Source organism: Hippopotamus amphibius, chromosome 1 (genome assembly GCF_030028045.1).
Source record: "Hippopotamus amphibius kiboko isolate mHipAmp2 chromosome 1, mHipAmp2.hap2, whole genome shotgun sequence".
Taxonomy (NCBI): domain Eukaryota; kingdom Metazoa; phylum Chordata; class Mammalia; order Artiodactyla; family Hippopotamidae; genus Hippopotamus; species Hippopotamus amphibius.
The window spans coordinates 164596640-164624343 of record NC_080186.1 but is presented as its reverse complement, the minus strand read 5'-3'; the positions used below and the strand labels follow the sequence as shown (position 1 = coordinate 164624343).

The following is a 27704-nucleotide window of genomic DNA, read 5'->3' as shown; positions in this document are numbered from 1 at the left end:
AAGTATATGTAAGAGAAGCTGGAGAGAGCTGTTCACTCAACAGGCAAAGCTCTGGTCTTCAACATGTATCAATAAAAGTTGTGCTATTCTTCCTCAAAAGGCAAACATGAATTCTGGTGCCCCAGCTCCAAGCAGCTGTATTATTGGTAAATGGAAGGTGTATTGTATTTCTAGGATGTGTGTGTGAGGAAGGAGGGAAAGAGAGGGAGAGAGAGAAGCTTAGCGTTTCAGCATGGCCCTTCTTAATTTTCAAAGCACTTATCCACCAGTAATTAGTAAACCTGCTCTGGAGCCCAGACAGACAGGTCATTATTATTAACTGCACACTGCAGGTATGGGCGATGGAAAGAGCATAACAGGAAAGATAATCATGCCACCAAGTGTTTGGGGAGCACTTTTCTGTTTGAGAATTGATAGTACTTAGAAAATTTTAGCCTCAGTCATTCTTACATTACTGTAATTTTAGGACTAGGTACACAAGTTTAGTTTCCTTATTTTCCCTGGGTCTGATACCACTCTGCATCTGCGGTGATCAGAGCCTGTACTCCACCTCCTCCAGACTCCTGGGGTTAGCAGGAGTGCAGATGGCACCATACCACCTGATCTATCTTGTTGAGAACTAACGGAAAAGTCCATGGCCTCCTAGTGCTAGGGTAATACATGTTTTGAAAGGAGCCCTGTGCCAGGATATTAAAAGAGCATTTATTATCCCTACACTGTGTTTGAATGTATAACACTTATGGTAGGTACTGATCATATAGTTTATAAATGAGAAAGGAAGAGATCATCAATGCCAAGTGAGGTTTCTGAACGACGGAAACTCTTTTCCTTTTGCAATCAAATGCAGTTCTCTCAGTTTTCTCAATTGGCATTAAATGGAACTCTACCTGGAATCTAAGAGCTGCAGTGGTATGCGCCAGCTTCTTACAATTCATGGGCTTGAAGCATAGCAGAATCTGCCACCCTAAAATGTGCCATTTTGTCATAAGGATTCTTTTGAGCTAAAGGCAATTAAGAAGGAGCAGATCCAGGAAAAACTCTCTGCCCTCCCCCCATTTGGCTGAAAGTAGAACATAAGTTTGTAAAGGGTGTCCCTTCTTTGCTCTCTACCAAGGAAAACAGAAGTTAACCGCTGGAGACAACTCTAGACCCTTACCAGCCCAGAGACAGCACTAGAGGAATCGCCACAGCAACCTTGTTAAAACTAGCTCTCAGCTGCCATTAGTTTCCCCACATATTTACCTTCCCACAATTTGATGCCCCTAGAAGCTCAAAGTTCTTTTCTGTTGTCATGGGTCTAAAAATTTATTATTTTGTTAAGATGTTATATAAGCCCAAGTCCTAACTGCCCCTTTAACTCATCTCTGAGTTCTCTCATCTGTTTGCATGGTACACTTAAAAGAACAGCAGATGCAGAGAGGGGCATTTAAAAAAACAGCAAATGCAGAGAGAGGCTTTCTCTGAATGCCCCTTATCTGCCTCAGGACAGATCCTCCGAAAGGAATTCGATTGCTACAAATCCCTTCCCTAGAAGCTTCTTGACCCAGGGAAGATGGGCTCTTGTCACAGGAGAGGAGGTACCGTACCCAGACAGACTTCATCACAAACTATCATACCTCCCATCTATTCTTCTGAGCATCCATTCATGTTTCCTAAAAATCACTTACTCTCCCCTAAAGGCCTGAACCCTCCTGCCTGCATCCTCTGCACCTTTCCCTATTAAGATGGTATTCAATCTTGAATTCTAAGCCACCTCAGAGAGTTACTTACTTTCCCCTGGCTATTTCTCAGGTATACATGCTCCTATACTTAGGTTTGTTTTTCTTTTGTTAATCTTTATTACGGGGATCTCAGCTATGAACTCAGGAAGGTAGAGGGAAAATTCCTCCCCTGCACAGGCCTGTCTGTCTCTCCCTGGGCATGGCTTGAAAACCCTGCTTCACATGGCCCTTCCTTAGTTCCTGGGGCCCACCTTCACACTGTAGTGGTCCACAGGAGTTCTGTGTTAGGGCTCAGAGATTTAGTTTTCATGGTTATGTATAGGGACTCTCAAAATCATCAAAATGACGTGACAATTATTTTAAGTTAAAAGCATCTGAACAAATAGCAGCTAAACTTCTTTTGATAACTTAAGCAGAGCCTCCCCAAAATACAGCTGCCATAAATCCCCTCCATGGCGGGGTTGGGGGTTACGGTTTATAGCCAGAAAGGAGACTGACCGCCTGGATAAGAACAAATGTCACAAACTCTCATAACTTCTGTGTGTTTCCCGAATGTCCTCTTCTTCCTTAAAACTCTTTTCTCCTCTTCCTTTCCCTGCTAAGTTGGTATATAAACCCCTGTCTTCAGTTGTTCAGGGAGCCACTCTTTTATGCACTTTCATATGCATATGAATAAGCTCTGTCTTTTCTCCTGTTAATCTGTCTTTTGTTAGTTAAGTCACAGCCCCGCCCCAACCAGTGGAACCTAAGATGGTAGTGGAAAAGTTTTCCTCCCAACACAGGACATGAAATACATTGAAGTGGGTGATTTGGGAAGGGGGGAGATAGAAATGAGGATGAAATATGAAGGGAAACAAAAATATGATAGTAACTCTTCATCAGATAAGTCATAGTATTAATTCAGCGTTTGCACCTGGGAGTAGAGGGAGCACTAGGAGGAAACATACCAGAATATAAATTACACTTAGATGGTAGAATTAATGTTGACCTTTTGCTTCCCTCTACTTTTCTATATCTTCTAAAAGTTTTATAATCAGTGTGTTTTATTTTCATTATCCCCAAACCCAACACTTGAAAATGTTTTTCTCCTGTTTGATAGGGGTCGTGCCCCAATACTGTTTCCCCCATTTCTTCTGTCAGCTATCTCCCACTTCTTAGCCCCACTGTCTCTCCTAGACACACATACACCCACACACACCCACACACACACACACACACACAGTTTTATAGAATTCCTCTGTCTCTGTCTTGGCTTGTGCCTTGGTCAATAGAAAGCATCAGTAGTCTCTCTTCTTTCTTTGGGAATGACCTCCTAGTCTTAGGACTGTCTTTGGCTTCCCAGAATAACTGACCTCTGCCCTTTTATCCTGCCCTGCTCTGAGGGTCTGCCTAGATTCCTGATGTCAGCCTTCCTCAGAATCTCAACCTGGTACTACCCCACTGTATAGGGTTGAGTAGTAGCCCCGTCAAATTCACATCCTTCCTAGAACTTCAGAATGGTACCTTATTTGGAAATAGGTTTTGCCGGTGTAATTAGTTACACAAAGTCCTACTGAAACAGAGTGGGCCCTTAATCCAAAATGACTGGTCCTTATAAGAATATCCTTATAAGAAGAGGATAAGAGACAAACACACAGGGAGATCACTATGTGACAAAAAGGCAGAGATGGGAGTGACAGGTCTATAAGCAAATGATTGTCAAGGAAGCACCTGTCCTACCCTGGAGCCTTCAGAGCGAGCATGGCTCTGCTCACATCTTGATTTTGGACTTCTGGCCTCCAGCACTGTGAGAAAATAAATTTTTGTTAAGTCACCACATTTGTGGTGCTTTGTTTCAGCAGCCCTAAGAAATTAATATATATATATCCACCTAGACTCAACTGGGAGTTCACCAGGGAGGATTCTGGGTACCCAGATAAGCTTCATCTGCCTCCAGTATCCTGGCATTCTCAACATCCAGAATCTTGGAGCAAGACAAGGGAGCGGTCTCCTTTGTGCCTTTATTTATACTAAAACCAGCTCCAACTGAACACAAATCAGAGATGAGATTAGGCATTTTCCTCTGCTTTAATGTAAACTTTACTTGGGTCATGCAGCAAGCACAGGGAGAGAGCGATGTCTTCAGAATCTGGAAAAACATTGTGGAAAGATTAAAATCTAGTGGAAACTTTTTTGTACTGGGGTTATCACTTCTGAACCCACTTTCCAATGCCTCTGTGCTGGCAGTGCTATGCAGTGAATAGTTTGGCCAAGCCTGGGGCATGCCTTTCTGCACCTCCAAGGTGGAAAATGAGAATCCTCATCACTCTCCTGCCCTCCTACTACTCCACTGGGCTGCCACCTTGGAGAAGAAAAAAAATCTGGCTCTGTTCTTCGTCTGCTCCCTTTGTTTCTCCAGAGAGCACTGAGAGGCCCCAGGGACAGAAGAAGTTCCTGGGAGTTCCTAGATAAGACAACTGTCCTGGACACAGCCAGGAGCTTTCACCTTCTCTGACTGTGCTGTCACTCCAACTGCAGTGAGTCACCTGCTGGTTGAGATGTGCTGGTCCTTCTGCCACCTCCCCAGCTTCTTGGGAGGACTATCCCTTCCTCCAGCACTTGTCCAACTCCTTCCAGTCTTGTCCCCTCCAAGCCATTTTGTACACTGGGCAGAGTGGATCTTTCCAAGCTGAGTCACTCACTCACCTGCTGAAACCTTCAGATAGTTCCCCATTCACCCTACAGTGAAGTCCAACTTCTTACCAAGGCTGCCAAGTGGTAAGGCCATGGCTGAGGGGTTCTTTAGCACCTCTATCACCTGCCGCCTCTTCTGTTTACTCCCTATGATAGGGAGCTACTCACAGTTCTCTACACAGGCCTCTCTCTTCCCTCTCTGTATGGGGCTATTTCATGTGCAGTTGCTATGCCTGGAACTATCTTTCCTATTCCCTGCCGTCTGTTTATCTCTCCCATACCCTCCATTTTCATTTAAGTATTGTCATCTCTGAAAAATCTTTAAACACATGCACACATGCACACAGAGTCAGCTGTCCCACTAAATCACTAAGTCAATGCTTTAAAAATTGCTCTTTTACTGCCTAGCACTCAGCATGATTTGCAAAACTATGTTTGTGTGATTATATGAAGAATGCCCATCTCCTCCACTAGACTGTAAGGTCCTGAGGGCAGGAACTGTAACTTTTCATCATTTCATCCCAGCATCCAACCCAGAGCCTGGCTCATTAAGCCAGAGTCTGGCTTAATTATTTGCTGCATGAATGCGGAATTTTCAGATAGCTCTGTAACTAGGGTCCATCCAGTTCTGATATTCTGCAGGTCTACAGACCATATTTCCGTCCACCCTCCTGACACATATTTTCCACATTTAATCTACATGTGAATTTGCTACTAGTGAAACACATGCCTCCCTGTTGTTAGTGTATTATTATTAATTTATATATAGAATTGTAACTTTTTTCAGAGAAAAACTCCACATTTTCATCATTTCCTTTTGTTGTAATTTGCGCTACTGCTCATTGACTGATATCCTCTGAGAACTGCCTCCATTTTCTCCGTATCTCTGATATTTGAGACTGATAGTTGCACTTGTATAGGAAATGATTTTTCCCAGGTTTTTGTGTGTAGTGATGAATCTTTTCCACAGAGATATTTTTCAAAAAATAATCTCTGTCTGTACTTGGCAGGAACTCTGCTTGCCCATCTTCTCCCTCTCCTCCTTTGCAGCCTCTGTCTTTCCTGCCCTCATTGCTTCTTTTCACAGCGATATTTTAGCAGCATGCCAGGCTTCTTCAGTTTCAGTGGTCTGCATTTTTCCAGTTGGAAAATACTCCCTTGACCTATTTTTAATCAAGGAGCTCACATGTACAGCCTGTACTTTTTTTTTTGTTCTGGAAAGATCTTTGGGATTGGAGAGGGAAGCTTAGCAGAAACCAAGACGACCCTCTGAATAGAGGAGGTGTTGAAACTTAAGTTGTGTTTATTGGGAAGAAAAGTCGTGGTGCTGAAAATCCAGTGGGCTTTGGGGAACAAAAAGGGATCCCCAGTGCAGTCTTTGGGGAGAATTATGTACTTACTATGAGTCAGGTCCTCTGCAAAGAGTTTTATGTTCTTCACCTCATTTAGTCCTCACCAACACCCTCTGAGTGTTGGTGCTGGTATTATTCATTAATTCACTCACTGACTTATTTATTTATTTACTGAATTAGTATTTACTGAGTACCTAATATGTGCCAGGACATTATGGAGGTTGAATGGGATAAGGCACTGCAAGCTCTTAGTGGTGTGGATCGAAATATCATTTATAGAGGTTAGGGTAAGAGCAAATGTTTGGGTGGAGAAAAACATTCCATTTCGGACACACTGCAATTCTTTTCTAACACCTGTTCCCTCCCCCATCCCCATTTTTCAAATAAAACTAACTTCCAATAGATGCCCAAGATTGTATGGTTGCTAGGAGATGACCCTGAACTGGAACCCAGGTCATTCTGATTCCAAAGCCAAGCTCTTTGCTCTCTACTCCAGAGCCTTGGGAAAATGAACCGCAGCTGCACTGGGTGCTCACCCAAAGCCTGTCCCCTGTGCTTGTCCTCATCTAACATAGTGGCCTCCTTTATCCCATCTGAATACCTGTCACCCAACTTACACTGTGTCCCTGTATTTTAGAGGCTAATACTCTTGTCATAAAGAGTAGAAGATGAAAATCATTTCATTTTAGGCATTAGTTGTGACCCAATGAAAAATTGTCATTAAAGGACACATTAATTAGCTTATTTTCCTGTGATGACTCATTAATGAATGCTCTGGTGAAAGTGCTCCTCCAGACACTTAGGTAGAAAAAAATAGAAAAAGACAAAGCTAACATGGGCAGAATCACCTCTGTCTCTTCTCCTGAGATAAGCCAGTCCTTGAATCTTTCTCTCAGGTATGGAGACCGGCACGCGTGCTCTGACTGCACTTTACCTGCGCATGCTTAGTGGGGGGGCTGTCTCATTATAGCTCATCACCTGACATCTGTGCTCTATCTCTTCTCTGCTTACATTCTGCATTCTCAGATGCTCAAGCAGAGGGCTTGGGTGACACAGTCAGATCCCTGAGGGTCCTTTGGATGATATATAAATGAGTGCTTTGAGATTTCTGCCTGATTCTCTTAAACAACAACAGCAGCAACTTGCTTTTAAGACCTGCAGCCTTCACAGCTTAAAAATTATTTTCCCAAAGGAAAAAGGAAACAATTTTCAAGTCATTTCCTGCATATTAAGCAGGCATTTGTTTATACTACTAGCCAAGCTTTCAGACTTCAAGGAAATGTATTTTCCCAGGGTGTTGGTCTATAAAGTTTAAAAATACTAAAAATATTCAAAGCATATAAGAAACAGGTGCAAACACAGATTCCACAGGAGGCTGGGGGCAATGGGCTTGTTTAGCTTTTGGTACTGCCCCAGGCCCACAGTGGGCCTTACTCAAGCTTCCTGGCTCCCAGGCTCCAGACTCCAGGGTTCAAATGTGTTCCATAATATGAAGGCATTCCTTCCCCTTCTCCCCTCCTCTTCCCTCTTCCATTTCGATAAGTTTGCAAGCAGATTGCAAACTGTCATCTCAACATCTTTACCTTCTACAATGGGATCTCACTAGAGATCGCAGCAGGTGGCAAATTGGTCCGATTTATCATTATTTGCATTTTTAATTTGTGGTATTTTAGGCCCGGAGAGTTTTTTATGGGTCTTAAAATGGTAACACAAACATTGATACATAATTCATTATCCATTTTTCGTAATACACGTAGTTAACAACCCACTGACAAACCGAAAAATCATCAACACTTTAAGCAAGATTACAGCTTTAGCTTTCTTGCTCCCCTACTCTTCCCCTCTGTGGTCTCTAAGAATAAATTGCTTGTAACTGAAGCACAGTCTGCAGCCTCCATGCTGATGTTTTGTCAACAGGAAGAGCCTTATTAGTTGCAGCTTGTTATTATTCAGAATGACCAAATCTTAAATAACTAAGGTAAAGTGTTTGTTGGGCTTCCACAGTTTCTTGACTTGGGAACATTGGGTACTTTTTGAATTTAAGCAAAAGGTGAGAAAGCAGGAGGAATACCTCCAATCCCTATCCTGCTTTCTCTTTCCTTCCAAACCCATAAACCTCCCTCTACAGTATTCCCTCGTTATAATTTCCTTCCCCATCCCCTCCCCAGCCCCACTAGACATTGCTGTTGGCATAACTCTAAGTTGAAAAAAGAGAAACAGCTGTAATCCTTTTGAAACAACAGCTCCACAGGTAAACAGTACACACAGACAGAATGCCCAGGAACTTGACTGAGAAGATACCAGCAAAATAAAGGGCCCCCCCCCCAACAATTTTATCAGAAGGATGATCAGTGAAGAAAACCAAGCAGGCTAATTCAAGAGAAATGTAAAGACCTTATTGTGTTCTTGATGGCAGAAGCTGTAACTCAACTGAGATAGGCAAATTATTTTTCCATGTTACTCCAGGTGCCTCAACACAGAGAGCCCATTCTCTCAGGATGAAACGCCTCTGAAAAGTCCATCTGATACAGATTTTCCCCTTCTTTGTCTCCTACTGTATAGATAAACCAGTTAACCAAAATGTCATTTGTGGGCAGTGCTCCCAGATGCCACATGTTCTGTCCTGTGTAGGCAAGGCCAAGAAAACACACTCTGCCCTCCAGGAGTTTAGTGGTCATTGACCCCAGACGGTGCAGCATATGACTGGTCTTCAGTTATTAACATGTGTTAGTTTTATCCCTTCAACCACCTTGTAACCTTTAGAGCATCCCCATTTCACCAGGTCCATCAGATACCTCTATTAAATCCAGAGGTGTTGGAAGAATTTAAATCATAGATAAAAGTAGTCACTTGCTTCATCAGTGACATGATTATCCTTTTAGGCTTTCCTTTATTCGAGTATTTATGGAGTTCTTACTAGATTACTGGGCACCAGTCATGGCATTAGGAAGGCCTCACTGGCCACATCAAGTTTTAATTTTTTTCGAGACCCAAGAAGATTAGAGAGACATAAGAAAATATGTGCATAATTTCCACACTAAAAATAACGGCTTGCCAGCAGGCATCTGACTCCAGCCAGAATTTACTGGAGACCTTGACATTGGCTGTACTTCTTGCTAATGACTAAACTCTCTTGTGGTGCTAAATTAAAAAGACTAAAAACAATAGCTTGGGCAACTGAATCCAGGTTTTCGTGCATGGTATCTTCTAGTCAGGAAGAGTCACTCCCAGAATGAGTGTTTTATAAGATCTGGAGGATGACTTATGACATCTCCAGTGAGAACCTGATAGCTTTTTTATACAGTTGATGACAGTGGGTCATCTCCATGACACATGGCTACAGTTGTCAATGTGTAGTCCCTCTAAAGCAGAAGAGACTCCTGAAGATTGCATTTTAGAACACATCACTTGCTCTTTATTCTTTTATTGCAGTCTGACTTCCCTCTTGCTAATAAGCTGCTCTCTTCTTTGAGAAGATTTATACTGTCAGGAATGCACATACAAGCATAGTTGAATAAGTAATAAAGTTCTAAAGGAACGCTTATGTTAATTTATAACGCACTATTTGTCGACAATCTGAAAGACATTATTTCAGACAAAGGTAACTAAGGGGATGTTAATAGCCAGCAAAGGTATTTATGCTAACTCTTATTCATTGCGTTGTAGAAAAAATTTGTCATCATGTTAGTCATGTTCTTAATTGTACATAATTTTCATAATTTACTTTTTAAATCAAAATATCATAGTAGATGCTTTCAACAAACTTCCAGTTTTAGATATTATATATACTAAAATATGCCAGACTTTGGGTTTTAGTAAAGAAAACAAGTGGCTCAGATGTACTTCCAAATGTTAGTCTAGCATCATTTTATTTAGTAAGGCTGGCATGCTCCCAGATTCCAGATAAGTAGAGAACTGTGCAATTATTCAGATAATCTGATCCAAAAAACATTTTTTTGCTTAAATTGTTTTTTTCTTGGGCAGAAATATCTAAGTTAATTGGCTTAGCCATTTCTTTTATATGCTTGTGTGGATTTAGTCTGAAGCCTAGGGAACAAGCAAAATTCCACTAAGCTTCCTTGGGACATCACTGGCCTTATTGCTGGTAGGTGGAGTTTACTGTACAGAAACAAGGAAATGAGAAGCAATAGCCACATTCCTTGGGAGCTTTTTGGTTAATCTCTACATCTACATCCACCAGTTTTTCTAGATGAGTCTATGAACATTACAGAGATTATGGAAGTGGCTCCAGTTCAGTAGATGGATCCAAGATAAGGGGACAGATGGAGTAAAATTAGTTTAATTACAGGATTTTTCATCTGTTCATAATTTGCAGTGCCCTGCAGCTTCCTGTAGGCCTGGTTCTTCTGTGCCTGGCTGTGGGTGATCCCATTCCTACCAAGTGGCTTCCTTGGACTCATGCTTGTGTAACTAAATTGTCTCCCTCTTCAGTCTCAATGTCTCACACTCCAAATCCTCTAACTCATGTTACCTACCAGTCAAGTACATTTCCAAAACCCTAGCTTTCCTTTTAGTCTCCTAACCACAAACTTTCAGGGGCTCTCCATTTCTGAGAAGATAATATCCAAACTGCTCAGCTCGACATGCAGGGCTTTCTGAGATCTGCCCACTCATCTCTTGAGCTTCCCTCCTGTGTACCCTACAGGATATCTTTATTGTAGTCATATGGAGCTTCTCATCAGTCCCCTGCCTGCTGTGGGCCATTCTGGACCTCACCTTCACTTGCCTCCTTCTTCCCACTGGTTCAGTTCCTCCTGCTCATTAAAGCCCAAATTCTATCTCCTCCTTTGAGATATTCCTGAACAGTATGGTCCATGGGGCCTCCTTTGCTGTGAGTTGTTACGAATCCTTAACCACCTAATTGTGTCCCGTGCAGGGGTAACTCTTGCACTGACATCTTGTTTGGACAATGAACTTTTTTCCTGCCGGTGGCATCTTGTGCCAGCTGCATTGTCAGCCCCACATGTGACATCTCTTTGTGTGTTCCATGGCATCACAGGCTCTGATTGATGGGAAATTATGAGCCCAGTTGTAGTTTCTACCCTTTCAGCCACACCTTCTGCAGTGGAAGGTGTCCTTCAGATAGAGACAAGCAAAATTCTGAGAAGCCCAATGTGTGAACAAGTCCTCTGACTAACAACTTCCCAGAATGGCTAAGAGCTGGCTCTGGGGTCTGAGTGCCTCGATCAGAACAATGATATTACTACTTATTGGCTATATGATACCTCTCTACCTCTATGCCCTCATACAAAATGGGGACAATGATGGTTCCCATACCAACGGTTTTTGAGGGGATTAAACAACGTCATATAGGTAAAGAAGTTAGTGCTTGGCACACAGTAAGTGCCCACTAAATATTCGCTTTTAATTTATTATTAAACTGTCAAAAGAATTAGGCCCCAGTTTTCTCTTTCAGGGGGAGTGTCAGTTGACAGTAAAAGCACAGGACCACTATTGAATAACGGACTTTGGAGACGGGTCTCCATCCCTTGGGCTAACCTGTAGTTCCAGGTATTCTCAGGGGGGTTGCCTTGGGCATATCTACTGGGATGACAAGCCCAACTCTACAGAGAGTTTTATTTTTATTTTAGTGTACCCCCTCCTCAGCCCTTTGACATAACTGCAAGCCTTTCTCAATTCAGCAAGCTATTGCTATTGAATCTAGGGTCAACATAGTCCAGGATGGGTTAGAGCTATGAACAAGACAAATATGAAAACTGTACAGGTGAGACAATCAATAAGTCCAAGACCTGGACTAGGAAACAGCCACAAGTGTATCCTACACATTCCTGAGCTGCCTGGGGCAGAGCTGAGGCATTTACACCAGAACCACAGAATAATCCTGCCTGTACGCTGCATGTCTTTTACTGTATGGATTTGTGTTTAAGTTACCTCTTTACCACATTTATGTGGTTTCAAATATTTCACCTAATGGGCTGCTTTTCCTTTAGGCCTACATCTGTCACAGGTTGAGGAAGTTGTCTTCCTCCCTGTGAGCCTGACCCCGTGTTAGACCGGAAGGTAACCCGTTTGGCTCCTGGACACACCCGGAAGAGCCCACCGAGCAATCTGCCTGCGGCGTGGTAAGTGGGAGAGTTACCTTGAATTCCGTCTCAATGTTGGCTAGTCTGGCGAGCTCGTTGCTTAGCTCCAGCGCGGTGAGGACAGGGTCTTCGCTGGACAGGGACAAGTAGGCAGCACTTGCCAGTCCCTTGTAGGCATTCATGCGGGAGCGTGAGTGGCTGAAGGAGTCCTTCCGCTGCTTCTCGGTGCACTCGTTGCACTTGCAGAAGTAGTCGTGGGGCCGCTCAATGCGGGCGCCCTTGAGCAGGAGGATGTGCACGATCTCATACTCCTGGCAGTGGGCCGCCAGGATGATGGGCGTGATGTCGTGGGAGAAGCGCGTGCCGTCCTCGTCGTAGGCATAGAAATCGTCGTCGCGCAGCTCCTGCTCGAGCGGGCTGAGCGTCAGGCGCTGGCCCTGCGCGAAGGCCGGGTGGTTGAGGATGGCCTCCACGATGCGCACATAGCCCTTGCTGATGGCCAGCAGCAGCGCGTCCCCCACCCGCGCCAGGTTCTCCTTCTTGAGCAGCAGCTCCGTGACCTCCAGGTGCTCGTTGCCCACGGCCAGCTGCAGCGCGTTTTGCCCCATGTAGTCCACGCAGTTGAAGTTGAGGGTCTTGGATTCCTCCAGCATTTTCCTGACCACTGGGATGTTGCCATACTCGGCCGAGTCCAGGAAGCGCTCCTCTTCCGGCGTCAGGCTAGTGCCCTTCTCGTTAAACATGTAGGCGGGACCCCGGATGGCCTGCCGGCGGCCCTTTTCCCTCAGTGTTGTGTGCCGGCGCTGCATGTTTTTGAAGGTGCTGCTCCCCGACCTGGGGGGTGACAAGGCAAAGATGTTAGTTACTCCTCCAGGATCCTGAAGGTTCCCCAGGGGCAGAGCAAACAAAAATTGTTGAGATGAAAAAAAAAGTCATGATTGAAATATTTTGAGAAGTTATGAAATCTTATTAGAAATTATTGTCCTATCACTGAGATTAAGATAAAGTTAATAACTGAACTATTAAATACTGAACTGTTCTTATACTAATGGAAGAATATTGGTTTAGTTACACAGCGGTCTATCCGCCTTGGGTGGAGGAGTATCCAAAAAGCTGAAATGTGGATTTAGGCCAAGCTAATGGTGGAGGTGGAGAGTGTGGGGTCATGATGTGGCTGAAACAGGCCAAGGGCTGTCTGTTTAACTTACATTTGTTTGAAGCTTAACTTCTCTGTGCTTCCAGTACACCTTGGATAACTTTGTGTGTACTGTAGAGTCCAAAGGAGGATTAAATGAGGTAACGTGCATGTAGAAAGTACTCAGTCCATGTTGTTTTTTTCTGCCCTCTCCTGCCTGTTGATGTGACCTGTTCTTTAGGGGTTCTGCCATAGAAATGGCCACCATGGAAACTGTTGCCTTTGTTTCAGGTGTATTACCCCCTTGAGCTCCCACACTAGGACAAAACTGCAGCAGCATGTGGGCATGGCCACACATCTTTGTTTCAGTGCTATACTGTATCAGGACTGTGCTTGCTTTCTCGTCCCCATGCAGCCTGAGCACCTACTAAAGGGTGAGGTGTTGCATGGAGCAGGCCTAGATTCATTGCCGCTTACTGATGGCCACTGAAGCAGCCTTCCTGAGGATATTCAGTCATAATTTCTTAAGATCAAAACTGGATTTTTATATGGATGGAAAAACAGGTTAATTTATATGCTGGGTTCATTTCTAACATGTTGTTCTTTCCCATTGTGACATAGTGTAGACATTAATACTATTAGTAGTAGTCAACATTTATTAAGCACTTCTGGTATACCAGGAACTATACTAAGAGGTTAACGTACTTCGCATATATTTCCTGTGAATTCTTGCACAAACCCTGTGACATAGATACTATTATCCTTATCTCAGATGAAGATCTTGAGACAAGTGGAACTGAGAGAGAGGCTTTCTTTTTTTTTTTTTTAATTAATTAATTAATTTATTTATTGGCTGCATTGTGTCTTCGTTGATGTGCACAGGCTTTCTCTAGTTGCGGCGAGCAGGGGGCTACTCTTCACTGTGGTATGCGGGCCTCCCATTGAGGTGGCCTCTCATTGCTGAGCATGGGGTCTAGGCGCTCAGGCTTCAGCAGCTGTGGCACACGGGCTCAATAGTTGTGGCTCACAGGCTCTAGAGAGAGAGAGAGGCTTTCAAGTCAGAAGGTCTAGAGTAGGAATCCTGGCTCCACCTTTTGCCAATCTGGACATGTTACCTAACCTTTAGTTTGTCAGGGTTTTAAAATGGCAGACTGGAGAGAATGATAGCTGTCTTGTAATTTGAGCTTGAGCTGGATATCCCATCTTTAGCTCGCCTTGACTCCTTGAGCAGGTCCCCTGTTCAAGAGGCTTTAACTGTAAAATAGAGAGTCTGGACCAGGTTGTTCTCTAACTCTCTACAAACTTGAACCTCTCAAACTTTTTTATTCTCCAGTTGACTCTACCCATATTTTCTAGTCTCTCTTTCTAGTCTACCCCCACTCAAATTATTCAGATAATATTAGAATGGCATAGATTTCCATAAGAAAGTATCTATTCTAAAGAGTAAGTACTTGGGGATTGGTTTTGAACTAGTTTCTATGTTCCCAATTGTCTTTTTGTTATTGGTTGTGTCTCTATGCATTGAGTACTCAGTATTTCATTTAAGTCATTTGTAAAAGATAAAAGTAATCACAGAGGAAGGCTTTTAAATTATACCTAGTATTTTGAGATTGTAAAAAAATGTAGTGTCATTCAATCTTGTGATTTTTGAAATGTGGGCTCTATTTAGTTTTCTTCTCATTTTACCTTTTGACATGCTCAAACTCGTCTGGCTTTAGCTCATTTCAGGGCCCCAATTTGGTAAAAAGCAGAGTCTTGGAGGTCAGACTTTGTACTTTGATCCTGCTTAGGCCTGAGTCACACTTCTTGGGAGAAGCTGCTAAACTATTCAGAGGAGCAGCTTCTTCATCTGCAAAAAAGTTGAAGGAATAACGATGGGCAGCTCCCTGAAAGGAACTGTGGGCGGTAGATCCTGAGAGAGTGCTCCTTGCTCCTTTGGGAAGAGCTTCTGAACTGCCATCCACTTTTCTGAAGTGCACATTGATAAAAGATTGCTGGGGAAAAGATTCTCAGAATTCAAGTTTATGAGCTTCTCCTGAGCCCATTTCTCTCAACACTGCCATCATTCCAGGGGAGAGAGGGTGCTCCTTGATGCCACTGCAAACTGTAGATTGGGAGTCCAAAAGAGAGCTTTATAGGAGAGGGGAGGACTCACAAATTGGGCACAGCCATTTATTATTATAAGTTTTTCAGAAGGAGAGGAGATAACTGAATTGAAAGCTAAGGAGTCACCCCATTTGTGTCCCCAAAGGGCCTTGTTTCAGAAGATGGTATAAACTCAGTTTCAAGGTCTGTTATCTGGGGACATATACTCAGGTGGGAATTAAGTCCACGAAAACTAAAACTCTTTCTCATGGAATTTCTCAGCCTGTCCTATAATGAGGCTTCTCCCCTCTCAGGAGTACCTCTCTGGGCTTGCCATTACAACTCAACCTGAGATGAGACTCAAGAGCACCTTAGCCATGTGTCAGAGATGCAACAGTAGCTGTCCTAGAAGGAGCTGGAGCTTGAGCTTGTTTCCACGTCACTTTTCCATCAGAGATCTGCTCAGGAGGGAGAATAGGTCAGGTGCCAAGGTCAAGAGTACACAACTATTATGCAGCAATGAGCCACAGAGAGATTAATTCAAAGGAAATATAATAATTACTGAACCAAGTCAGAGCAGAAAAACATTTCACAAGGAACCCGTTAAGAACCCAATCTAAATTCAGAGTCCATATGGATGTCATAGATGCTGTAGCTTATAAACTTAAAGGATGTTAAAGCACCGTTTGTTAATTCCCCTCATTAAGCAAACAAACAAAAAACAAGGTATTAACATTCTCATTTTTAGGTGGAGAAACTGAGGTAGATGAAGCAAAAAGACTAAGCCTTAAGGCAAATAATTTCTGCACAAGAGTAGCGCATCATATAAATCTTGATGTTTCTATAATAATCATGTTTTATCAAAGAAAAAAAATGTGTGTGGTTAGTATTTGTCAGAAGTTAAAATGTCCTCATCACTTGACATGCATTTTTCTGAATGACCTTGAAAGGAGACACTCAGATCTGGTAAGAAATAAACAAACCTCTCTTTCCCATCCTTAAATACCTCAGCTTTGAAATACATTTGGATGCTCACAGAATTGGCAGTGCTCCTTTCCTTACAGAATGTGGCACTGATGAAACATTATGGGTCTTCAAATCATGTATGCACGCAAGTGTATAGTGGGACATTGCTACTCCATGAGATTACTCTCAACTTAAGGGGTTTCACGGCAAACCTTGCAGCTAAGTGAATTGTTTCAGGTATTGATGGATGCTTTTTAACCTCACTGGGAGTTCTTATTATCTCTGACTTCTATTCAATGATGGTTTTTTTTTTTAATTAATTTTTATTGGAGTATAGTTGTTTTACAGTTTTGTTAGTTTCTTCTAATGATGCTTTTAAAACATTTGTTTTATTTTTTCAGATTTGTTAAGGTGTAATTGACAAAATTGTAAAATATTTAAAGTATACATTGTGGTGAATTGGTATATATTTATATGTTTTGGTTAGAATATTTAAGTTTTACCCTCTTAGCAGATTTTAATTATATCATATGGTGTTATCAACTATAGTTACTATGTTTTACTTTAGATCTTCAGACCTTATTCATCTTATAGCTGAAAGTTTGTACCCTTTTACCAACCTCTCCCTTTTTCCCCCATTTAAACATTTATATACCGATGAAAATATTTAGCCACAGTATCCTTGCCATTTAATCTTGACATTATAGTCAGGCTTTTGCCATACTTTTCACATGGGTGGGAAAGAATCCACAAAAGATGACATGTCAGAAAGATTAAGTCATTTGGTCCACAATAGCTGACGGCCAAAGCTCACACTCATGAATCAGATGTGTTGCTCTGCTGGACTCTGGGGATCTTGTCAGTTTTACTGCCAGTAAAGAGCAAAATGATTCTCCCTAAAAAGCGGTAGCATTTGATTGCCCTTTCTTTAATATTTTTCTTAAAAATGAACTTTGAATGCAAATGTCTTTTTATTTGCATATATTATTGAGATAGCAAGTGATCACTCATCAAACACCTCAATTAAGTTACTCTATATCTTTTTCGTTTTCCATAAATGCATACATTGACATTTGATGTCATTGAGAAGAAGGGTTTCAGTGGAAACAAAACCATATTTGAGAGGAGGACTGATTATTAAACTCCCTCTTGATCCCTTGGTTGCTATTTTTATCAAGCTTCTCTTACAGATGCATCAGCCAGTCTGAAGGAAACCAAGTGTCAGTGATGCACAAAAAGTATGAATTCTACACCCTGAATCCTGCTGCAAAAGAGCATTGCCACAGAGCCTTTTGGAGACAGGGACTGTGGTTAATTACTGATGAAGCAAAGGCCATACTTAATCAAAATGTCCTTTTAGAGATATTGTAGTTTTCGTAAAATTGCTACATGCACAATAGGTCTTCGTAGAAATTACCCAATCCTGAAACAAATTCAGTCTGTAACATTCCACAACTAAATGCAGAACCTAACAAAATCCAGGAGTCAGATTAGTCATCTAGGAAAACCTAGTTCTGGTCTGTGCATCCTCTCTCAACTGTACGTATTGTGAGTTTTAGTTCAGAGCGACAGTTTTGAAATAGTCAAGTGATTTCAAGTTTTCTCCTAAACCTCAGTTCTCTTACCAATAGAAAGGAAATATTCAAATCTACCCTCCATGGGCCTCAAGATTACAGTCAAGATGAAATAATGTGTATCAAATGCCCTGGATACTGTAAAGCCTTGTACAAATGTCCATAACAATAATGACAAACACCTTATATATCAGTACTCTTAAGTAAAAGATTGTAAATTGGCTTACATTTTACTCTACACTGATACATAAAGCTTAACTATTTTTCTAAATGACTGTATAATAGCTAGAGTTAACCTACACAGCCATGTGCCAGACACTGTGCTAACTGCTTTATAGGAATTGTTTTAAATTCACACAAATCATATAAGCTTGGCTATTTTCCTTAATGACTAATTGTAATGATTACCACTTATTGCAAATTCACCACACTGTAGGCACCGTGCTGAGTGCCTTACATGCGTTATTACTTTAAATCCTCATAAACTATGTGATGTATTTGCTATTGTCATTCTCATTTAATAGATGATATAGTGAAGCTCAAGTAAATTAACCACTTTTGCCTACACAACATGTGAGGCTGCATAATTTGTGAGTGGTAGATGTGCTGTTAGGAGTCTAATCAGTCTGATTTCGAAGCCTGTGCTTTTAGCTGGTATGCCACTGCCATCCATCTTCCTCCTGCATTTTTTCTAAGTTTCCTTAGACTGTAAACGTCCCCACTAGAGTGCAGGATCCTTGAGGGCAGGGGAATTACTTGTTTATACGGAATATGCACCTGGCATCCAGTACCCCTGATGCTTGGCATATGGTGCACGGTCAAATAACTTAATTCTTAAATACTCGAATTTGGGTTGATTATTAAGGAAAGCCACTAAAACAGAGGTGTTAACGTTTACTAGCGTCCTCTTTCTTACAAGTACGGGAGCCATGTAATCCTATAAATAATACTGTTTCCTATTCGTTAACTGGCAACTTTTAAAATAAGATATGCATTCCAAAGGAAAATTGATTTCCAGTTAGCTCCACTTTAAATAATGGCCCAGAAGTTGCTAGGTGAGACTGCTAATATCAGAGGGTGTATTAAGTCTCGTGGGTGACTGAGGCAGTCCCACTTCTTCAAAATACTCCTAAAATTTTTAAATGTATTTCCAAAGGCATCTAACTTATTTTTAAGTATCATCTTCCTTATTTTGTCGAAGTTGAGGTGAGATAGTACATATAAATTACACTGCTTAGTAAGCACTCTAGTAATAACTGGATAATATTAACTATCTTAGTTTGATATAATTATGATAATTGTGGATCCAAAGCATTCAAGTTCCCACCAAAGCTAGTGAAAATAATTTGCTTGTGCAACACATATATTTTGAATAAAAAGGATATTTGCTTATTTACTCCATGAATGTCCATGAGTTCATATACCTTGTCAGTCAGGTCCTACAGGAAAGAAGCAAAGTATCCTTCTGCTACTCAATACAATACATTATATTGAGATATACTTTCCAAACACTTCTGCTCATGTGGGATTTTTTTCCCATTGCATCTTGGATTGAAAAACATTATCCAGTGTTCCTGAATGTTAATAAATGATTTTATCAGCAACTTATTTTCACCAAATAACATCATTTAGAGAAGAGGTTATTCCTAGTATTTTCAAACTACCTTATATATTAGACATGCAAATATAACTAGTGCTTTGTGTGTGCTTCTTTTATTTTTCTTTTTAAATCCTTATTGGTCTATTTGGAACTAGGAGTTATGAAACTGGATATCTATATCTCTTTATGTATAGATCCAAGTAGAGCTGAAACAAGAAGTTCTTATAGTTACATATTTTTTTTCCTCCAAAGGTTTGTCTTGGAATAAAATAGATACGTGTAACCTTTTGACTGTTTATTGTCACCTCTGTGACAAGATTCTGAAATAAACATCTAGTACCAAAAAAGTAAGAGAGGCCCTTAAATCATGAAATGCGTTACTGAGAAAAGTAACATGCTGAATATTTATCTGGGGGGGGGAGGGGGCGGTGCGGGCAGTGTTGATTGCTTTTCCTAAGTAAGAGATCCTCTCATCCAGGATACCGCATGCATGTGTAATTAGCATCAATGAGGCTTAATGTAGTTTTTAATTTTTTCTGGGTTAATTACTGCCTAAAGGAGTTAGCTGGTCTACATGCCCCTAAACTTAGGAGCAAGTGTCTTTAGGAATAATTGTTTTGAACTTATAATTGTGACATAGAACCTTGGTAAGTTGTTAAATGATTGAACCAATGTCATTGTTTAAAAGATCTTAGAGAGTGTGTTTGAATCATATCCATAATGAATATTCTGGATTTAATGTGAATTCATTCATAAATCTGATGTGCCTAGTGCTTCAGAAATAGGACTCACCAGCAGGTGGCATTCTGAGGCAAAAATTCACTGAGTGCCACCAGACAGGGTCAATCATTATTGCCTCTTTCAAATCTGCCCTAAATCCATTAAGCCTTTAAATCACAATTAATGACAGTAGCATCCTGGTTATGTCTACTCAATCATACTTAAGTGAATTTACAACTTTAGACTTAAAGAGGGAGATTCTGTGTTCAAGAGTTTCAAAGCTTGTGTCAAAACCCTGCCAGATTACATCTCTCTTATTAAAAGCACATTCGTTATGTTGAAATGGATGTCTAAATGACATGTTTTCAACAATGAAAAGGAAAGAAAAATAATAATCTCCTTCTTCCCACTTGTAGTTCTTTAATGGTGGTAACTTACTAGAATATAGCTTCTTCCTCCTCCTACCCCTGTATTTATATTAAGATAAATACAACCACAAAAAATCAAATTAAAAACTGTCAGTAGTGAAGTAGGGGGAGGAGAGACAACACGTATACTCTCTTTTAGGAATAAAACAACATTCTAGCACAAAAGGACTGGGCTACCAGGCTGAGTTGCCTGTTTCTAAAAGGCTTTGTAAACTTAGACTTTCAATGAAAAGTAACAAAAAAATTCTCTACCAACCTAGCAAATAAGAAAGACTTTAGATCCAGATTTACATCTAAAAACCAAAGCAATGCACAAGAGGGAGAGAGCTAATAAAGTTTAATTCCATATTTCAGCAAGAAAACAACCTCTACTAGAAAAATCATTATGAAAGAATCAGCATAGCTGCTTACATTGAGGGTTACATACGCAGGCTTGTCCCTTCTCTAGATGACCGGAATCCGGTGTTGAGTCCCAGGAATCTGGCTCCCCATGGGTGGTAGCGGAATAGATGCTACTCTCCGTGGTGCTGAAGTATGAAGCTGGTCGAGTGAGTGGAGTTGTGAGGATGTGAAAGCGCACTCCACTGTCCTTTGTGTTATAATAGTAAAAACTCGCCTTCCGTGGCAGACCCGCTTTACTGTTCTTTTCCTAATCTGGGGGAAATTTCCCAGGGAACATGACGGAGAAGAATCCGTGTGTGAGACTGGCATGCGGTGTGGTGATGGGCTGTTATAGTCCCCACCCCCTCTCCCAGTAGCTTTGAAAGGGAGGTAGCAACTCTGCCTCCCTACCACAGCTCCTGAGGATTTCTGCCTGCCCCCACTCAAGCCCCAAAACGGCGTATCTCTCTTACAGACACACACACACACACACACACACACACACCTCAATTATATAAGGTAGCAGGTTCTGGCTCCTGAAGCAGAATATTCATGTGTTAAATGGAAAATGAGGAATGAACTGGTTTTCTACCTGTTGTGTCTGTGTGTGTTTACAGAGGGAAGGAGTTGAGAAGAAAACTAAAACCAGAGGAGCCTTGACTTCTGTTATTACAGAAGTAGTTTACTTTAATAAGCTTTAAGGTCACACCCCACTTTGTCATCAGTGAGTAATGCATTTTCTAACTTTAACGTTTTGTTTCATGATCTTTTAGCATTGTTTAGGATCAGGAAGAGGTCAGTGATGTATTATAGATCAAGTCTGATGCTAGTAAAAGGCTTTAAAAGGGGTAGCTTTCATCTGTAACTTTCCACTTTTTGAAAGGAAATTCCTAATGCAAAAACCCATTTCCCCACATTCCCCCATCTTAACAGTTGCTCTGTTAACAAATGATCTATGATTCTTAAACACTAAGGTATTTTGATGGCCTCATCGGAGAGAAACCTCCTTGATTGAGATATTACCTGTGTGAGAGAAACCAGGATTACTCCCAGGATCTACCTGGGTCACTGAACAATAAATCAGAGTGCTTATTCTTTGAAACCAACTCGTGGTTAACAGTTGACAGTCTGTATACTTAGGATTAAGGAGTTGGCTTTAATATATTTTACACAATGTCATCCTAGGTTATATATACTAATCAGATTATGTTGGTTCATTAATATGCTACTAGCATTTTCTCTGCATATAACATGGTATGTGGGAAAAGACCCTGGAGTTTTCATTCACTTATTAACTGTGTGACCTTGGGCATAATACTTAATCTCACTGAATCTCAGTCTTCTCATATGTAAATGGTGGGTGAAAATGGGTAACAATGCTTTTTTCTAAATGCGTGCATTTAAGAGATGCATAGTTCTTCCTCCCCTTCTTGTTCAGAAGTTAAGGTAATTATCTAGTTAAAACTCTAAAAAGCTTGACAACAAACTAATTTGATTCCTATAAGCCTCTACACAAGCTCCAGTGTTAACAATTGTGGTTTATTGGATAAAATGCTATTTTGAAAGAATTTCCTTAAGACATTTTCTTTAAAAATTTTACCGTCTTCAAGGACAAGGGAATTTTATTTTTAATTAGAATCAGCAACAAATACACGTAACTCATTTTGAATAAAATGTTAATAAATTAAGAGCTATTTAGTATTACATTGAAGTGTAGAAAAAAATATGTGAAGCCAACAAAAGTTTCTTACCCAATCCCAGAGTTACAGCATTAGCTATGACGCTGGTAATACCCCTTTGATTAGGATCCTCATCATCATGATTAGTGAAGCAGCATAGAGTAAGATGTTCTTAATTATAAAATACTTTCTGAAGACTACTAGGTTGTGGCTTTTAGTTGATAATGATGGAGATGAATTCTTATTATATTCTGTTTTTAATAAATAACCAAGAGAAATTCTGACATGAACTATGTTCTTGTTTCCACTCATGATGAGCTCATAAAAAAACAAACCGTATTTTAAAAAGTGTGCCAATGATAGTACATCATATATATGGAGGAAATGAGCTAATTATTTTATAGATATATTAATTGAAGATAGGTCAGAATCAGCTCTTCAGAAGTGATAGGATAAGATGATATGAAGAATCCAACCTTCAGTATCCACATTACTAGAGAGCTTTTTCACTTCAGGAGGGTATTATACAATTTGGTTCAATAGGTAAATTCTTGCAATCTGAAAAAGGTTACATATATATCCAAATATTTTCAATATGTGAAATGCAGAAGTAATTAGGTTCTTCCTATCAACAGTGAAAGTTCAGAAGACGATAGATGTCTAAGGTTCCTGTGTAGGGTCTTGAGCTTTGTTTTTTCCTAGGCTCGTAGCAGAGCACATAGCACTTCTAGTCAAACTTCTTGTGTTTTAATTCCAAATATTCTATTCCCCAATGTGTCACTTAGTTTTATCACCTATAAAATGAAGGTAATAATCGTTCCCACTTGTAGAGTTACAATGAAGGTAAAATGAGAGAACTTATATGAGAGTGCTTATAGCAGTGCCTGGCAGAGCTCAGCATATGTCAGCTTTCATTCTTTTTTTAAAACAAAAATTTTTTTGAGTTATAATTAACATACAATATTATAGTAGTTTCAGCTGTACAACATAGTGATTCGATATTTTTATGTAAATGGTCACCACAGTAAGTCTGGTCATTCATCACCATACAAAGTTGACTCATTGTTCTTGACTGTTTTCCCTATGCTGTACATTACACCCCTGTGACTTATTCATTATATAACTGGAAGTTTGTACCTCTTAATCCTCTCCACCTATTTCACCCATTCCTCTATCCCCGTCCTCTCTGACCACCAATAATTCTCTGCATCTATGAGTTTTGTTTGTTTATTTTGTTTTTCAGATTCCACTTAAGTGAAATCATGTGGTATTTGTCTTTCTCTTTCTGACTTATTTCACTTAGCTTAATAACCCTGTAGGTCTCTCCATGTTGTTGTAAATGGCAAATTTTCATTCTTTTTTATGGTTAATATTCAATTGTGTGTGTGTGTATATACATACATTTATCCATTCATTTATTGATGGACACTTAGATTACTTCCATATCTTGGCTATTGTAAATAGTGCTGCCCTGAACTAGGGGTACATATATCTTTTCAAAGTAGTGTTTTTTTCTTTTCTTTGAATAAATACCCAGAAATGGACTTACTGGACCACATGGTAGTTCATTTTTAGTTTTTTTTTTAAGGAAACTCTGTACTGTTTTCCATAGAGGCTATACTAGTTTACATTCTGGCCAACAGTGCATGACATCCTCACTGAAACTTGCTGTTTCTTATCTTTTTGATGATAGCCATTCTAGCAGGTATGAGGTGGTTTTGATTTGCATTTCCCTGGTAATTAGTGATATTGAGCACCTTATAATGTGCCTGTTGTCTGTCTGTCAGAAAAATGTCTGTTCAGGTCCTCTGCCCATTTTTCAGTCAGGTTGTTTACTTTTTTGATAGTTGAGTTGTATGAGTTCTTTATATATTTTGGAATTCAACCCCTTATCAGATATGTAATTTGCAAATATCTTTTTCCATTTAGTAGGTTGCCTTTTCATTTTATTGGTAGTTTCTTTCATTGTGCAAAACTTTTTTGTTTGATGTACTTCTATTTGTTTATTTTTACTTTTGTTGTCCTTGTCTGAGGGGACATATCCAAAAAATATTGCTAGGACTGATGTCAAAGAGGTTATTGCCTGTTTTGTTCTAGCAGTTTTATAGTTTCAGGTCTTATTTTTAAGTGTTTAATCCATTTTAAGTTCACTTTTGTATATGGTGTAAGAAAATGGTCCAACTTCATTCATTTGGAAGTCACTGTCCAGTTTTCCAATACCATTTATTGAAGAGACTATCTTTTCCCCGTTGTATATTCTTGCCTCTGTTGTTGTAGATTAATTGACCATATGAACATGGGTTTATTTCTGGGCTCTTTATTCCATTGATCTTTGTATCTGTTTTTGTGCCATTACCATAGTATTTTGGTCATTATAGCTTTGTAGTTTAATTTCAAGTCTGAAGGCATGATACTTCCAGCTTTGTTCTTCTTTCTCAAGATTGCTTTGGCTATTGGGTCTTTTGTGGCTCCATACAAATTTTAGGATTTATTTGTTCTACTTCTGTGAAAAATGCCAATGGTATTTTGATAGAGATTGCATTGTATCTATAGATTGCTTTGGGTAGTATGGGCATTTTAATATTGAGTCTTCCAGTCTATGAATATGGCATATTTTTCAATTTATTTGTGTCATCTTCAGTTTCCTTCCTCAGCATCTTATAGTTTTCAGAGTAAAGGTCTTTTACCTCCTTGGTTAAATTTATTCCTTGGTATTTTATTCTTTTTGATGCAGTTGTAAATGGTATTGTTTTCTTCATTTCTCTTTCTGATAGTTCATTATTAGTGTATAGAAACGCAACAGATTTCTGTATATTAATTTTGTATCCTGCAGCTTTACTGAATTCATTTATTCTAATAGTTTTTTGGTGGAGTCTTTGCAGTTTTCTATATATATAGTATCATGTTATCTGCAAATGACAGTTTTGCTTTTTCCTTTCCAATTTGGATGCTTTTTGTTTCTTTTTTTTTTGCCTAAATGCTGTGGCTAGGACTTCCAATACTTTGTTGAATAAAAGTAGCGAGAGTGGACATCCTTGTCTTGCTCCTGATCTTAGGGAAAAAGCTTTTAGCTTTTCACCATTGAGTATGATGTTAGCTATGGGTTTGCCATTTATTGCCTTTATTATGTTGAGGTATTTCCCTCTATACCAACTTTGTTGAGAGTTTTTTATCAAACATGAATGTTGAATTTTGTCAAGTGCTTTTTCTGCATCTATTAAGATGATCATATGATTTTTATCCTTTGTTTGTTAGTGTGGTATGTTACACTGATTGATTTGTGGGTATTAAACCATCCTTGTAACTCTGGAATGAATTCTACTTGATCATGGTTTATGATTATTTTAATGTATTGTTGAATTTGGTTTGCTAATATTTTTTGGACAATTTTTGCATTTATGTTCCTTGGGGATATTGGCCTGTAATTTTCTTTTTTTTGGGGTGTCTTTGTCTGGTTTTGTTATCAGGGCAATGATGGGCTCTTAAAAAGAGTTTGGAGGTCTTCCTCTGTCTTCAATTTTCTGGGAATAATTTGAGGAGAGGTATTGACTCCTCTGCAAATGTTTGGTATATTCACCTGTGAAGCTGTTTGGACCTGGATTTTTGGAAATTTTGATTACTGATTCAGCTTTGTTGCTAGTAATTTGTCTGTTTAGAATTTCTGTTTCTTCATGATTAACTCTTAGAAAATTATATATTTCTAGGAATTGATATATTTCTTCTAGGTTGTATAATTTGTTGGCATATAATTGTTCATAGTATCCTCATGTGATTTTTTTGTATTTCTGTGGCATCAGTTGTGATTTCTCCTCTTTCATTTCTGATATTTATTTAGGCTCTCTTTTAATTCTTAATAAATCTGGCTAATGGTGTGTCACTTTTGTTTATCTTTTCAAAGAATCAGCTCTTACTTTCATTGATCTCTTCTATTGTTTTTTGTCTCTATGTCGTTTATTTCTGCTCTGATCTTTATTATTTCTTTCCTTCTACTAGCTTTGATTTTTGCCCTGTCTTTTTCTAGTTTCTTTAATGTATGGTTAGATTGTTTGAGTTTTTTCTTGTTTCTTGAGGTAGACCTTTAGCACTGTGAACTTCCCTCCTGGAACTACTTTTCCTGTGTCCCATAGATTTTGGAAAATTGTGTTTTCATTTCCATTTCAAGGTATTTGTTGATTTACTCTGTTTTTTTCATTGATCCATTGATTGTTTAATAGTGTATTGTTTAGTCTCCACATGGTTGTGTTTTTTCAAGTTTTCTTCATGTAGTTGGTTTCTAGTTTCATACTGCTGTGGTCAGAACATATGCTTGATGTGATCTCAGTCTTCTTAAATTTATTGAGACTCATTTTGTGGCTTAACATGTGATATTTCCTGGTGAAACTTTCCTGTGCACTTGAAAAAAAGTGTATCCTGCTGCTTTAGGATGGAATATTCTACATATACCTGTTAAGTTCATCTGATCTAATGTATCATTTAAAGCCAGTGTTTCCTTGTTGATTTTCTGTCTGAATGATCTGTACAGTGATATAAGAGGGAGTAATAAAGTTCCTTACAATTATTGTATTGCTGTCTCTTTCTCCCTGTATTTCTGTTAATATTTGCTTTATATATTTAGATGCTCCTCTGCTGGGCTTATAAGTGTTTACAAATGTTATATCCTCTTGTTAGATTGACCTCTCTATCATTATGTAATACCCTTCTTTGTCTTTTGTTACAGTCTTTGTTTTAAAATCTATTTTGTCTGATATGAGTATTGCTAGCTTTCTTTTCTCTAACATTTGCATAGAGTATCTTTTTTCATTCCTTCACTTATAGTCTATATGTGTTTTTAGAGCTGAGGTGTCTCTTGTAGGTGGCATGCAGATGGGTCTTATTTTTTTTATTCATTCAGCTACTCTGTCTTTTGATTGGAGGAATTAGTCTATTTACATTTAGAGTTATTATTGACAGGTATGTACTTACTGCCATTTTGTGAACTGTTTTCTGGTTTTTTGTCATTCTTCTTTGTTCCTGTCTTCTTCTCTTGGTTTCTTCCTTTGTTGTCTGATGGATTCCTTTAGTGTTGTGTTTGGATGCCTTTCTCTTTATTTTCTGTGTACCCATTATAGGTTTTTGGTTTGTGTTTCGTATGTATAGGCCTTTATAGGTAGCTGTATGTTTTAGGCTGATAGTCACTTAAGTTTGAAGCATTCTAAAAGCACTACATTTTTACTCCCTTCCCTTTATGTTTTGATGTAATATTTCACACCTTTTTATTTTGTGTATTCTTTAACTACTTATTGTCATTAGAGTTGATTGTTCTACTTTTGCCTTTTTGCCTTCAAT

At 39.6% G+C, this 27704-nt stretch overlaps 1 protein-coding gene across 1 annotated transcript in view; it reads right to left on the bottom strand.

Annotated features, from left to right (window-relative positions):
- Positions 1-20952, bottom strand: part of TRPC7 (transient receptor potential cation channel subfamily C member 7) — a 127154-nt gene extending 106202 nt beyond the window's left edge. Inside the window, exons 1-2 of the mRNA XM_057748479.1 lie at positions 20731-20952; positions 11868-12645 (exon numbers count right to left, since the gene is read on the bottom strand). Of these exons, the coding sequence (XP_057604462.1) occupies positions 11868-12645; positions 20731-20732 (780 nt within the window). The 5' untranslated portion in view covers positions 20733-20952. The remainder of the gene's footprint in view (positions 1-11867; positions 12646-20730) is intronic.
- Positions 20953-27704: the final 6752 nt, after the last annotated feature.